This window comes from Gracilinanus agilis, chromosome 5 (assembly GCF_016433145.1).
Source record: "Gracilinanus agilis isolate LMUSP501 chromosome 5, AgileGrace, whole genome shotgun sequence".
In the NCBI taxonomy this organism is placed as follows: Eukaryota; Metazoa; Chordata; class Mammalia; order Didelphimorphia; family Didelphidae; genus Gracilinanus; species Gracilinanus agilis.
In genome coordinates, this window is record NC_058134.1 from 291,541,306 (window position 1) to 291,556,730 (window position 15,425).

General features: G+C 39.7%; 1 protein-coding gene across 1 annotated transcript in view; it reads right to left on the minus strand.

Annotated features, from left to right (window-relative positions):
- The window catches only part of DIP2B (disco interacting protein 2 homolog B), a 241,974-nt gene that overhangs the window by 12,706 nt on the left and 213,843 nt on the right, over window positions 1-15,425 (minus strand). Inside the window, exons 26-33 of the mRNA XM_044679259.1 lie at window positions 14,941-15,062; window positions 13,482-13,593; window positions 10,740-10,849; window positions 10,198-10,328; window positions 9,473-9,641; window positions 8,394-8,564; window positions 6,323-6,384; window positions 3,827-3,884 (exon numbers count right to left, since the gene is read on the minus strand). Coding sequence (XP_044535194.1) covers window positions 3,827-3,884; window positions 6,323-6,384; window positions 8,394-8,564; window positions 9,473-9,641; window positions 10,198-10,328; window positions 10,740-10,849; window positions 13,482-13,593; window positions 14,941-15,062 — 935 coding nt within the window. The remainder of the gene's footprint in view (window positions 1-3,826; window positions 3,885-6,322; window positions 6,385-8,393; window positions 8,565-9,472; window positions 9,642-10,197; window positions 10,329-10,739; window positions 10,850-13,481; window positions 13,594-14,940; window positions 15,063-15,425) is intronic.

Genomic DNA, 15,425 nt, shown 5'->3' on the forward strand with positions numbered 1-15,425 from the left:
CCCCACCAAGGTCTAAATCAGGTGATACCTTTTCCAGGAAGCTTTCCTTGGTACCCCATTCCAGTGAATATGATCATGCCCATTTTGAATTTCCCAAAGCACTCTGCCTGAATACCTTTGCACTTATCTCATCTTCTCCCGTATCATAATAGCTTTTATGCACCTTTCCCCCCCCATTAGACTATAAATTTCTTAGGCACAAGATCTATCTTTTTATCCCCAGTGCCTAGCATGAAGTTTTATACCAAATGGGTATTTATAATGGCTCTTGAGGAAAATTTTCGAATTCTACATGTGGTACTTTATCCCCCACTTCCCCTGCCACCCCCAACCCTTGCTACACTTGGCACTCAAATTAGCCTATAAAAAGATCCCATTTCCATTCTACAACAAATTTCTCTTTCTGAACTTTCCTGTTTGTTTGAACATGAACACTCTTTAATCAATTAGCAAGCATTTATTAGGTACCAACTATGTGCCAAGGACTAGGGCTTAAAATATCTGCTTTCAAGGACCTTACATTCTACTTGCTTACATGTACGTATATATCTATAAGTCTATTATATAACTATCTATCCTTTTATTTATCTATAAGGGTATACCTTAAATTTATATCTATATCTATATCTATATCTATATCTATAAGGGTAAACCTTGCCAGTCCATCTGTTAGAAGCCCAAGTTTGTTTTGGAGTCTAAGAAGAAAGCCAATGAATTAACATCTTTAGTGTCCTGAGTGAGCGGTTGACTTGTTTGCAAGAAAGAGGCCAAGGAATACAGGACAAGATTTATTTCAGTGATTTTTCCTCCAAAAGTTCATATATGAATATCCAGATTGTCCAGTTTGAATTGTCTAACAGGGAATTGATAATGTCGTGCTGAGGCTCCAGAGGGAAATTGGGGCTAGATATATAGAGATCTTTAAGTTATCTGTATTGAGGTGATAAACTCAAGATAGCTGATGAGTTCACCAAGAAAGAGAGAATGTAGGAGATAAGGAAAGTGGTCTCAGGGTAGAACCTAGGGTACAATGAGTTAGGGGATGTGACGTGGATGATGATTGAAGAGGAAACTTAATAGGGGTGATCAAAAAGGTAGAACCAGGAAAGGATAATATCACAAGAATATCAGAAAAGGGAAGCAGCTAAAATTCATGTTCAATAGTGTGTCAAACACTACAGAGAGGTCAAGAAGAAAGTTTTTTTAAAAGACCATTAGATTTGGCAATGAAAACTTTTGAGAGAGCACAGAAGCCAGAATGGAAAGGCCTGAAAAGTGAAGGGGCAGCTGGATGACTCAGTGGACAGAGAAGCCTAGAGAAGACTTTGGTATATTCAAAGACAGCAGAAAAAAACACAACAACAGTACATAGGGAGTGACTGAAAAATCAGAGGCTAAGATCATGGGCACATGAAAGATTGTTCCTGTTAAGAAGAATAATCATGACCAGAGGCTTGAGGAAAGGAGAATGAGAAATCATGTCTAGGGGTTTTGAGAGGAAGAAAAGGCAAGAAGAAGGAATCATGATGGATAATTGAAGAAAGAAATTTTAGGAAGAGCCACTATGCAGATGATGGCCTTGCTGAAGTGCCCTGTTTAAATTAGATAATAAATTTGTGGTATAGCTAGTTAATATGGCTTCGTGAACTACTTTAATTCAGTTAAGCAGCACATGAATAACAGCAGAGAACTCAGATGGTGGGCATAATCTGGGTTGGGGTTTGGCAAGGGATTCAACAATAGAGGACACTTTGGAGCTGAATAGTTAGCTAAAGGGAAGAGAGTATAGTCAAAGCGGAAGCAATGGCCTGAGAAAGTTCTGAGGATTGGAGTGAATTGGAAGTCAGGATGAAGGCAAGGAATTTAGGTTAGCAGGAGTGAGCCTGGGAGAGATGGAAAGAGAGGTTATTTCAAAAGGAATGTCAGAGTTTCTGGTCACAGAAGTGAAAGACCTGTGGCTAATGGTGAGCTCTAGGGTTGACTATGGAGGACCAATTCACAGAGACTAAGGAAGTGAATGGTCAGGGTATCTGAAGGAGCATCAACAGAAATGTTGAAATCTGTGTGAGGGAAAGGGCTGGGGTAGTAGACGAATAGACAGTGAGCCAGGAGAAAGGAGAATGACTGAGGGCACAGAAAGTCTGTGGATAACAGCTGTTATGGCCTATATAAGGGAAAAATTGCCTTCACCTTTCATGTTTTGTCACCAAATCACATCCCTCCCTCCCTTCTTTTCTTTCCTTCCTTACTTTTTGTCTTAGAATCAATACTAAATATCAGTTCCATGGCAGAAGAGTGGCAAGGGCTAGGCAACTGAGGTTAAGCCCCTGCTGGGGCTGGGGACCTTAGTTCCTTTCCCTTCCTCTACCTTCCTCTCTCCTTTCTTCCATCCATCCTTCCTCCTCACACTTTGTTGTCCTCAGGAACAATCTTCCATACTTATTCTCTCTGAATTTCATTCTGCTTTGGTCAAAAGTAATTTAAACTTTAGTCCTCTCTTTTAGAGTGGGTGGTGCAGCAGATAGTGTAGTCCCCAAAGCTAGGATCATCTACCTGGGTGGCCTCCAGGAAGCCATTCAACCTTTCTCACCTGAGAGAGTTGCCTGTATCAATGAAATCCCAGGTGCAAAGCTGATCCTTAGCCTATCTTTTGGAGGAAGGTTTAGGAACCCTTCTCAGGAGTCCTCCCACCAGGCCTCACATATAATGATGCCAAAGTTGCATTTCCAGCCATGCCTCTTTAGACTAGCATGCATTGAAGAGATGGTACTAAGGGTCACAAAGGGCCTTCAGGATGTGAGTTCTTGCCCTGGGCTCTTGATTACTGGCAATCTACCTCATTTATTACCAACCGCCAATTTAATAATGGTGTAATTTTTACTTCTCTGCTGAGATTATCTGTAGATATCCTGAACCGAGCACTTAGTACAACACTTGGCATATAGCAGGAACTTAATAAGTATTTATGGACTATTGACTGAACAGAAGAACAATAGCTGTAGAACTCCAGGCCAAGGTTGAGAAAACATTAAACAAATACTTATTGACTTAATTGTTGAGAAATGAAGGATACTATTTGACACAGGAGTTCTTAGGTCATTTATCTTTCATTTCATTACTCTGTGAGACTATCAGGAAAACAGTCCCAAGTCATAAGAGGATCAACTGAAAAAAATAAAAGGATCAAACTGGGGCTGGATTATTCTGGAGAAGGGAAACTGAAGATGCTAGGTTTGCTGTTTTTAGGTATTCAAAGGGCTGAAATGTGGAAGAGGGAACAGATTCATTCCACAAATAGGTTATGTTGGCTTGATGTAAGCAAAAACTTTCTACCAATCAGTGACTCCAAATTGGAATGTGCTGCTTCAAGGGGGGACAGTTTGTCCTTTACTAGAGGGTCTTCAAGCAGAATCCTGGCAACCCTTTGTAAGGTATGTTAAGGTGGGGGTTCCAACTCTCAAATTCTGTGATTATGTGATGATGAGAGAAAAAAATCAAAAGCATATTTGATTCAAGAGTTCATAGTACACTCTTCTTGTGTATACAATCATTTTCTGTGCATCAGCCTCTTTATAAGAGAACAGGACAAGGTCAAAGAGAAAACCAGTCCAAACTGACTGATATTGCTTCTTGTTTGCAATTCTTACAAAAAGCAGCTGGCAGAAGAATCTCAAGCTATGGGGAAAGGCAAGCTCTGGTGGTTCATTTTTGGATACTAATTAATTCCCATCCTGCTACCATGGTACAGAGAAATGAATGAATTATATGACCAGAGAATTCCTTAAGCTATTTAGGTAAGAGTACCCATGGGTAACTGCCAAAGTACCTTTCCAGATTCTGAGAGAAGTAGACTCTGGGGGGCTCCTCTTTCCACAAGGCGAACCCTATGAAAGAAAATATACAGTCAAAAAGATGTTTACCATACATATACATGTATATGCATATATGTGCACATACACACACACCCTCTTGAAAAAATAACTTCAAAGCATCTTCGTTACAAAACGCTTGCTTCACCTAATCAATAGCATAAATCTATGATTTATGCTGCCGTTGAGAAGGCAAGACTAGACACTATAGAGAATTAATTTTTCTTGCTTAATAACTTTATATTTATTTACTTCAACATTTAAGATATTAGAATACGTTTTCATTCCTCCATCTAAATCCCCACCAGGAGACTCTGATTTTTCATTTTTATTCCCTTTTTCTTACATGATTGCAGCTAAGGTGACCTCAGGTCTTCTAGATTTTTTTTTCTTCTTGGCTTAAGTGTCATTTAATGAAATTGTCACTAGCTTTTAATCTGACATCTTTTAAATACTGACATTTATTCTAGATGTTGGTCATATGGTTTCTTGCAAAATATGCCCCAGATGAAATAAGAGGCTTCCACTATTCAGCAAAGCCTATCAAATGTCAGAGACATTCTCAAGTATTTTAGGAAAGACTCAGATCTTGGAGGAGAGCCTTCACAATCTACCAGTAGCCAACTATTTTGTAGTAAAATAAGCTAAGATTTAATGAACACATACAAAGTTCTGGAAGGGGCCCCAGGGCACTTGGAAGAATTCTCCCTCTAAACCAGCAGAGAACACCCAATTTTGTAGGCTCAGAACAAAGAATTTGTTTTATAGGCCCTATTTTACATTTATGCTTTTTATTCTATTCCTCAAGCAGTGTAACACACAGAGGGCTGAGACTGGAGACAGGAAGAGCCCAGTTAAAATCCAGTTCCAGATACTTAACAGCTTGGTGACCTTGGGCAAGTTGCTGAACTGCTATCAGCCTCAGTTTTTATTTGTAAAATGGGGATATTAACAGCATCTACCCTGCCAGGGTTGTTCTGAGGATCCAATAAGATTGTATTTGTAAAACCACTCAGCACAAAGCTTGGCAACACTGCTATTCCATTATGCTTATTTTTATTCTATTAATGCTTATTCCATTCCTTTTCCCTTCCCTCACGAGTTCTCCTTCACTCCAGGTATTTCAGTGTTAAGGTTTCTCAGGGAGGCTAAGTAGTGCAGAATGCTTTTTCAGTTCAATTCTGGCTTCAGATATTACTAGTTGAGTGACCCTGGGCAAAGTCACTTCACCCTGTTTGTCTCAGTTTGCTCATCTATAAAATGAGCTTGAGAAGGAAAACCCCATGAGGAATTACAAAGAATCAGGCAGAACTGAAAAATTAGTGGTCTCCCATCTGAATCTTTGGAGGCTTACATCTTGTTATCTTCTATATAGCTATACCAATTCAGGCTTTTGCTTATTCTGGGACTTTTAGGATGGTCTGGTAATGGGCTGATATGATATCATTCCTCAACGCAGAACCTTGCATACTGGTCAAGTATAAATCGAAATCTTGGCATCCAAGGACCTGTACATTCTAGCTTCAATTTAGAGGAACCCCTGATCTCATGCAACAACTGCTTTAGCTGAACTGCACTGCTCTTCATCCTTATTGTCCTACACTTTTTAAGCTGCCCTTCTTCCCTCTACTTCTCAGATATGATCCTTTCCTCTTCATCACTTTTCCCTGGAAACTGATGTCAGCTCCTTCCTTCAAAGGTTAACTGAGAGCACCCCTCAATTTCTCATTGCACTTCGGCTGGACCTTTCTTATTGTATTTAACTAATTTACTCCTCCACTAGACTCTAAACTCTATGAGAAAAGGATCTGTATTCCCTCCAAGAGCAAGCCCAATGCTTTTATACAAAGTAAGAGCCTGATAAGTGAATTCACAAGTTTGTATTTTTATAGAATCATGGACTTTGACAGCAGGTCATCGAGTTCACTGCATAGAGTTCCATAACTTGCCTCTGGCCATATAGCTATTAAGGGAGAGAGCCAGGCCTCCATGGGGTTTTTCCATTAGTTTGTCAGGCCTTCTATTTTGGGAATGTAAACTCTTAAACAGACAGAACTGTTTCTTGATAGAGGTTAATCCCTGCTCAGTTTCCAATTCAACCCAATTCACAAATTGGGAATTGACTCTTGTGCTGCCATTCATCACTGGTGCCTTGGATTCATCTGTAAAACGAGAGGTGTGTGTTGCATGGCCTTTAAAGACAGAACTTGTGAATATTACACTCTGATTCAAAAGCATAGCTCACTACCACTGTATAAAAAAATTTCTGTTGCCATAAGTAAATCCCTTGAGGACTAATCAAAAATAAAGCATGTCATCCTTTACTCAAAAGAGCGTACAATTCTTTTTTCCTTTTATAAGGAAAACAATGTTGGATCCTTTAATGTGCCTCAAATTGGATCCTTCTAACTCCAAAAGGAGGCCTTTACAAAGTACGTTTGAAACTACTATACCTGTCATGTCTTAGCGATTTCAGATCTACATACACAGTAGTTGGATCAGGCCCTGAGGTCCCCTAAAGAAAACAAATGAAAAAAACAAAAACAAAAACAAAACCAATACATGATTTAGTCAGAAAAAGAAATCAATCTGTATTTTCTTCTATTTCACTATTTTACAGTAAAAAAAATAACACAGATTTCAACCATACCATAAACTTCACTTTGAAAATTATCCATCATCTTCCTATTTGTCTACAATTTGCTGAAGAGTTACAAGTAGAAATGGAAGATCCACACTTCATCCTAGTGTTGTTCATTATCCCAGAGCTATAAAGCTGTGTAAGCAAATCAGTTCTATTGCAATGGGGTAAGATCTGTAATAATCGATATATATTTGAGAGTATAGATTGCAAGGGGAGGACAGAGTTGGGTGTGAGTGCCTGTCAGCTCCCACTCTCAATATATCACTATTACTTGGACAACAGAGGGGACTTCTCGGTAAGGAGAATTTCTCTGTAATCAGAGAAAGGAGCCAGCACTGATGACTTGAGGGAAGGCTTTCCTAGCTGGTGAGTAGATGGCTAGACTAGAGTTTGGCTAGATAAGCACAGACCCTCCCCAGGCAGAAGCCTCTCCTCTGGATAAAGCTGACACCATAGGGGGTCTCGCTCAGAATGGAGTCTGCCTGAGCAGCTCTCTCAAACCCCTTTTCCCTCTCTGTCCCTTGAAATAACTTCTCCTTTTATCTGACTGTGAGCTGTTTATTAAGGTGAATCAAAGTGATGGGGAAGATGGAGGTAATCAGGGAAACCCTATCAGTCAGTGGTTCCCAGACTTTTTTGGCCTACTGCCCCCTTTCCAGAAAAAATATTACTTAGCCCCCTGGAAATTAATTCTTAAAAAAATTTAATAGCAATTAATAGGAAAGATAAATGCACCTGTGGCCATCACCGTCCCCCCTGGATTGCTGCAGCACCCACCAGGGGGCAGTGGCGCCCACTTTGGAAATCACTGCTGTAAGTCTAAATCCACAAGGTCCTTCCCCCTGGCCAGCCCCAAAATGGCTGAAACCAGAGGTTCAACTTCCCTTCCCCTTAAATCTTATTTCTGCCTATGACCTATGCTATTGGAAATAAGGTAGGCTCCTTCTGTAAGGCAGGGATGGGTTGATCCCTCGGGGTTTGCTCCAAGAGCTCCAGATTCCAATCTCTTTTAGTTGGTATTAGATGCTGACAGGAACACCAGGCTTTAGGGTATGACTGTCCAAGAAACCCTTTGGATCGGCTCTCGAATCAGTCACTAGGCGAGCTCCTGTCACCTCTCACCTCGAGATCCCCAATCAAAAAGTCCCTCCTTCAGGATTCTTCCTTCCCACAATGCCTTGCTCTCCCCTCCAACCAACAGTCCGTGTCAATCAGCTAGCTTTCAACATTCTAAAAGGTTGCTTTTAATCCATATTGCCTTTACAGATCCCTAAACATGGCCTCCTCTTTCATTTCTAGGGGCTTCAGCAATCTTCAGGGTTTACTAGGAAGTAGGCTCAGAGTTGTTGGAGACCAGGAGGCAGGTGATAATTATATTTGTCAACAAGGCCCCAGAATGATGAAAAAATATATATTTATGAGGATGTCAGTGGAAATCACACTGAATCTCTGGCTGTGCCCTAAGGTTACAAATCCACTATAATCTCTCATTTTTTGAAGATTCCTGAATATGTGAGTAAGCAATTTATAAAGCTGGGATAATGAAATATCTATAAAAATAATTCAAAGGCTAAGAAGTAACTTCGTATCCTCTTTAATTCTCTGTCTTCTCTGAATCCCTCTGTATATTATGAAACTATTTAAAATCAGTCTCAATTCCAGGTACTGGAAGGAAAAGGGCAAAGTTAGCATCTATATGGAGAAAGACTGAGTCTTTTTTACTAAATCCCTCTGATGTCTGTACAGAGTGGAGGATATGAATGAAGGGAGCAAGGCTCAAAGAAGGACCAAAGTATGTTTCAAATGACACATAAGTAAGAAGCATTAAGGCTCCAAAATAAACAAGGACTTCAAATGAAAAAAGCCTTCTAGAGGGTCACCTGTAAACAGATTGCTACGTTGACCCTTGATCCAAATGTTGTGCTGACGGCTCGTGGAGAGAGACCAATGTCTTTGAAAAGCTTGGAGAAGGAATGCTGGAGGGTGACTCGAGGTCGCTCCTCGGCAACGACTACACAGGTCCGGACACAGGACAGATTTATGCCTCTTGCCTGTAAAAATGTTTGATCGATAATACATAGGAACATAAAGCAAATTAAGCATTAGCTATGCCTTTCTTTCTAGGCTGGTACAGAGCTAAGGGGCTTCATTTTCTCACCACAAACATTTGGAAGAAAGGCTAGAGTTTTGGGAACAGAAACTACCAGAGGAATATTGGTTAGAGTAACCATCCACTGGCTGATTGTGTATTTTTCTTCATTTTAAGCCTCACATCAGCTTCTTAGCTGCAAAGCATCTTGTTCTCTCTTTCTGAACTTTTTTTGAAAGGAGAGTAAATTTCTTTAAAAAAAAAAAAAAAAGAATGCAGAACCCCTGAGTACTGTTTTCCAGCCCTGTTCTTAAAACAATATCCTCTGGGTGATGGAGGAAGAAAATCATGGTAACTATAAGTTTAAAAGCTCATGTTTCGTATTTTCTCCCTCCTCTTTTGAAAATGTTTTTCTGATGCTCTTTTCTTTGTTTATTGTTGGTGTTCTGGATGATTCCCTCTATCAAATAAACATACTATTTGAAAACACAGAAACCAATCTCTTGAAATAGCTCATATCTCACAGTTCTCTTTTCTTTGTAGAAGGGGTCATTTCTGACCAGCTTTCCTCTGAGTCTCCAAAGGTCATTACTCAACCTTACAAAGCAGGGAGTTGAGGAACAACTGCCTAGAAGCCCACCAAGATACTGCTTAATGGACTTGCCAGAAAATTGGGAAGAGACATGACAGTGCTTTGTGACTGGCTGAATTTTCAGGGTCATCTCCATGATGAAAATGGACTAAATGACAACATTGATGCCCCTCTCCCCTTACCCCTTCTGGGCCTTTCAGAATGCATTGTTACTTTAAATTCTTTTACAGCCATCTTATTTTTTATACACATTTAATGTCATATTGCAAATCACTTACTTTTAGGACTTCAACTTGGTTTCCAAGCCCCTTGGTGCACAGCTCCATTACTGAGTAGGAACAGAAAGTGTCCCTTATTTTGTACTGGTTTACAGTAGAAAGCCAAAGGAAAAGGTTGTTTTCTAGCTCCATGGGAGGAATTAAAATGGACTGGTGACCTGAATACACACTGCAACAGAGAGAAGATGGAGGGGAAATGTAAAATTATGGTAGAATCCTAGAAACTCTTATGCAAAAGAATTGGGCCCAGGGAGCATACACCTGCAGTGAGATGATGTTTATCTGTTGCACAGCTGCTAGCTCTCTGAGAAGAAAAGAGAGACTCCTTTTCTGCCCCCTTGCCCCCATTATTTCATCTGACTGTGTTCCCTGGTGCCAAGAGCATGTGTGAGGGGGGCACATTCTGGTCTTCTGGGCATGTCCTAATTTATCTGTGTCACCCTCCAACTTGGCACTGCTTTGAAGCAGTGGATTATTGAGTAACAGAGAAAAGGGGAATATAAGAGGCCATTTCCATTTTATAATCTTAATTTGTGTGAAAACAACTCCAAGGAAAAAAGGAGATAAAGACCAAACCAATCTCTATGACATATTAGGCAAATAAGTATCAGGAGCATAAAAATATGATTAAAAACACAGTACAGATTCACAGTGAAGGGTGGGATGGGGATAACCCAGGCTGACATCCTACTTCTGACAGGTGAGCCTCAGTTTGAAACCCTTACCTGCAGAGGCACCAGAGTGCAAAGCCAAGTCCACAGTAGGGGTCAAGGCAGATGGCAATCTGCCGAGAGGAGTATAGTTCACACTGGAGTTTAATGGCTCTACAAAGAGCATTTACAGCAGAGTGGGACATCTGCAAGGGATGAAGCAGAGATGGAGACAGAATGGTAACTCCAAAAGTAAAACAAAGCCAAAGAGCTGGCTATACATAACTTATAATTCTTCCAAATATCTCAAAGCATAAAGGTGAGACATGTGCCCCTACCTCCAACCCCTTGACATCAAAGACTCATTCTGATTCTTAAGCTATAAGATATCTCTTCCTTTAGTTGTCAATACTATGGAGAAGTTTAAAAAAAGATCCTCTTGGCATAAATGGAAATAAATCCTCATTTCAAATGCTCAATTTTATAAAACCTGCAATTATGGCATCTCAATGACTTTGACCCTTGTTCCTGGTTCTGCCTTCTATGACCAAATGGAACAATTTTTTTTTCTGGTGACACCCACCCAGCAAGCAATGGAACATGAGCCATCACTCTACCTTCACTCCTGTAAGCATGCCGGTTGTGGAAACACTAAAATCGAGGTATGCCAGCATCTCTGGGGTGGGAGGCTTATACAGCTGAGGTAACCGCTTCCTGGGCAAATCATCTGCAAAGAAATCATTCACACAGGTAAGGAATGAAAACTGGTGTCCATTTTTTCTCTTTGCCTTTACAAAGCTAAAATGGACTTCTTCATCTCTGCTCACAAGATTGCCTAGGTTACCTTTAAAGCTTAGTTCAAAACTCTCAAGGGTTCTTAATATTCCTACAAGTCATAGTGCAAACTCCTTAAGCAAAGGGATTTTCCTTCTCTGTCTTTGTAACTCTCATGTTTAACACAGCGCGTGGAACATGGCAGGTGCTCAATAAATGCTTCATAACTGGTCAGCTGATTTCTAGGAAGTTTCCTTGAGATTGTACCAGAAAAGTTTTGCTTCTGTGCCCTACAAAGTGAACTTTGTTTTCTTCACTTAAGTAATCAACCAGGAGGCCATATGTCACATGTGGAGATGTTTTTGTGATAAGAACCAATACTAGGGGGCAGCTGGGTAGCTCAGTAGATTGAGAGTCAGGCCTAGAGACGGGAGGTCCTAGGTTCAAATCTGGCCTCAGACACTTCCCATCTGTGTGACCCTGGGCAAGTCACTTAACCCCCATTGCCTACCCTTACCACTCTTCTGCCTTGGAGCCAATACACAGTATTGACTTCAAGGCGGAAGGTGAGGGTTTTAGAAAAAAAAAAAAAAAGAACCAATACTACTAGGTTAAAGACAATCAAACAATTCCATATATATTTGATGGGATTTATTTAAAAAGAGAAATCTGGAATCCTCTGGGTACCAACCAGGACTCAGAAAGCTGGTTATTTACAGCTCCTAACTGAAATCCTTAGTATGTATGACTCTCATGAACAGACTGAAAAGTTTAAAAATACTTTTTTTTAGTTTCATTCAATTTTCCAATGAACTAAAAGACAGACAGGAAAGCCAAGCATCTTTTTCCCCGTTGCCATTCATGAAATCCAACACCTTCACCTTCCAAACTCCAGAATGGCTTTTCTGCTTCCTGGATGAAGACTAAATTAGACACAGGAGCTTAAGGATTTAAAGTCGATGAAACTGAATTCCAGTTTGGGGGCACTTTATCCTTGGTCCCAGTCTACACTACCCTCAGGACACAATTTCCTGAACCCTCAAAGATTTTCCTTACCTACTTTGAAACTTTCATATAGGCTAATCATGGGTTCAAAGCAATTTTCTAGTTTCTGATCTGTGTCATTGCTGAGAACATATCGATCATGTCATTTCCTGGAAATTCTCAAACTAAACTCATCAACCATTAGTAGATCAATTGGTAGGTAGCATTAGCCCTACAGCAATCTCTCATGTCATGAGGATTCGGTGTCTAAAGTGCATCTGTACACTGCACATGCATAAACTATATCAAATCACTTGCCTTCTCAATGAGGAAGGAAGGAGAAAATGTAGAAGTAAAAATCTTAAAAAACAAATGTTAAGGGGTAGCTAGTTAGCTCAGTGGATAAAGCCAGCCCTGGAAAAGGAAGAGCCAAGGTTCAGATCTAGCCACAGACATTTCCTAGCTATGTGACCCTGGCCAAGTCACTTACGTCCAACTGCCTGGCCCTTACCTCTCTCTCTTTTGCCTTGGAAGTAATACTTAATATCAATTCTAAGGCAGAATTCTCCTGCCTTAGGGGGGTTTTTTTTATGAATGTTAAAATTTTTTATATGTAAACAGAAAACAGTATTTACAAAATAAAGATAAAATTAGTGTTTATATAAAGATGCATATGTATGACAAAGTCTTAAAGAATACATATATTTGTTGTATATTGCAATTTATTAATAAAAACAATAATGGTAGGAATAATCATAGAGAGGTGGTGTGGGATGGTAGAGAGAGCAAGCCTCAGGGGAGGAAGATGAAAATCAAAATTTGAATGCTGTCACATTAAAACTTCAAGGCTTCCAAAACACTCTGTAAGACTGTCATTTACTGAACAATTGCAAATTTGTATCAGTAGAAAACCTTTCCTCACCAAGGAGTGTCCCATACTAATGAAGTCATAAGACTTAATAATATACCTGTCACATGACATCTGAACAGGGTCTACAAACCACAGAGTCCTGACATACCACATTTTATGCTAGGTAAAAGCAAGTTGGGGTTTATTTCATTGGTGCTACTAGAGCGGTTTTCATGATTGCCATTTTATAGATGAAGGAAACTGAGGTCAAGAGAAGTTAAATGATTTGCATAAGGTTTCATGGTCAGGGGGCTTTGGAATCAGGTATGGAAAGCAGACCTTCCAATTCCTAGTCAAATGAGTTTTTTGCTAGACTACACCCAAAGGCAAAGTTGAGATCTTCTTACTCCTTTATAGTCACCTGAAACATTATCCTGCCCAGAATGAATAATAAGCACTATTGGCCGATGATGGTAAGCTATAATGTATTCAGAGAACTTTCTGTACTTTCAATTCTTTTTAGCACTTAATGTTCAGCACTCTTGGGATCTGGATCATTGTAATTTTGGGGGCTTTTTTGCAATGCAATTCAGAAAAGAATAACTTGACTAATGAATATTTAGTTTTGTGATAAATTACAAATAAAGGAAATGTGCTGCAGTACAAGTAGTACCACACAAAGTAGTGTGGGGGTATACAAATACTATTCCTGGAAGAAAGCACCAGAGAGCTGTTCCAATGACCCTTTCACCTGTGTCAATGATGGTTGGCCAAGTTTTCACATCTACAGCTGCTGCTGCCTCTCTAGACTTCAGCAACCTCATCAGGGTCTGAGTGGTGAGAATGCAGGCTGCTTTACTGACCTAGTAAACAGGTGGGAGAAAAGAGAAAAAAAACCCATAAACTATAGTGATCTTAAACATATTACAGTATTAACTTTCCTCACTGAAGCTCATGGGGACCTCAGATAACTGGGTAAAATGTCTCATTTCTTATTTTATACATATGAGAAAAATTGAGGTCCAAAGAAATCGTGTGACTTGCATAAATTAACAAAGCAAGTTAGTAGAAGAGCCAGAACTTGAGTCCAGGCCTTCGCATGTACAGGTCATCAGGCAGAATGAATGTTCTCTTTTACACTTTATTCCTAAATGAATTTGTTGTAGATTTCTAGATGTGGGACAGAATTTATTTCTATAGTCTGTTTTCTCCTACTCATTGACATGCAGTAATAATAACAATAATGACAGTAACTTCTGTTTATCTATATAGCACTTAAAGAACCGCAAACTACTTTCCCCACATTTTTCTCATTAGGTCCTTATAACAATACCAGTAGGTATTCACTACTGGTATCAGTACCTTATTTTACAGATAAGGAAACTAAAGGTGAGCTAAGCTAAGTACTTAAAGGTGGGATTTCAACCTAGGACTGTCCTAATAACTTCAAGTCTAGTTCGCTCTCTCTCTCTCTCTCTTCTCGCTCTCTCGCTCTCTCTCTCTCTCTCTCTCTCTCTCCCCCATGAGGACATTTGTGCAGAATTCACTTCTGGAAAAGGGCTCTTTTCAGACACAAGAAAATCTACACTGAATCTGTACTTGGTTGCCATTCTCAGAAAAATATGTACATTGGAAATTAAAACTTACACAATGACCAGGAAACTGCCCTATGCCCCTAAAGTACAATGGGATTCAGTGAAAACAAGTTATATCTCCTGTGACAGCTCCCATGTACATGGGAACAGGGTGCTCTAATAAGTATACTGGGTCACCTTCTTTGGGCCTCTTTTAATGACATGCCAGGTCACTTTCCAAACTAACAAAATCAGGAATGGATCTCGATAGGGAAGAATAAAGAAATTATGTGGAAAAGACTAAGACAAGTTTCATGGGTCTTTAAGTAATAAAAATTACATTTCCCCCCTCAATAGGTACTACTAACACTTCAATTCTCTAACTCATTAATCATTGCTTCAATCTAGTGCTCCTATTTTTAGGTGTCATTAAAAAAAGCTGGAATGCTACAGGCAAGATTCAGGTAAAGAAATCTAGCAAAAATCAAAGGGAATTTTCATGAAATTCTTAAACAAAGTCTGGCGATTTCAAAAGGAATACCAATTTGGAAAACCACTGAGAATCATCAATTGTCTGAACCCAGATAGGATGGTGATCAAAACAAAACAACTAGCTTGGTTACACTGAGCGCTTACATCAACAATCATGCGGACAGTGGGTAGGGTGGCAGTAAGGTTCTGAGCATGAGGAGGTCGAACTGTCACAGGAATGCACCCAGCATATAGACAGCCATAGAACGCAGCAATTAACTCAATGCCTGCAAGGCAACAGGAAGGGACATTGTCACAGAATATCATTGAACATGCCAAGTATTAGAACACAACAGATAATTTATATGCTGTTCATCAAATCTTAGGCCAAGTGAGTAATTCAGATAAAATTTCAGGAGTGCCAGTAACAAGGAAGTTCACAAGCAGGGAAAAAGATCAAGGAAGATAAAAGAGAGAACCCAGGAAAGTTAGTGAATACATTTTATAGGAAAAAAAAAAAGTAGGTTCAAAAAAAGCTCAACAATAAAAACTTTTAATGAAAGTCGAAGTCTCATGGTTAGGTTCAACAAAACCAACTGCACAAAAATGAGATGGGGGAGTAATGACTTTAATAGTAGTTCATATGCATA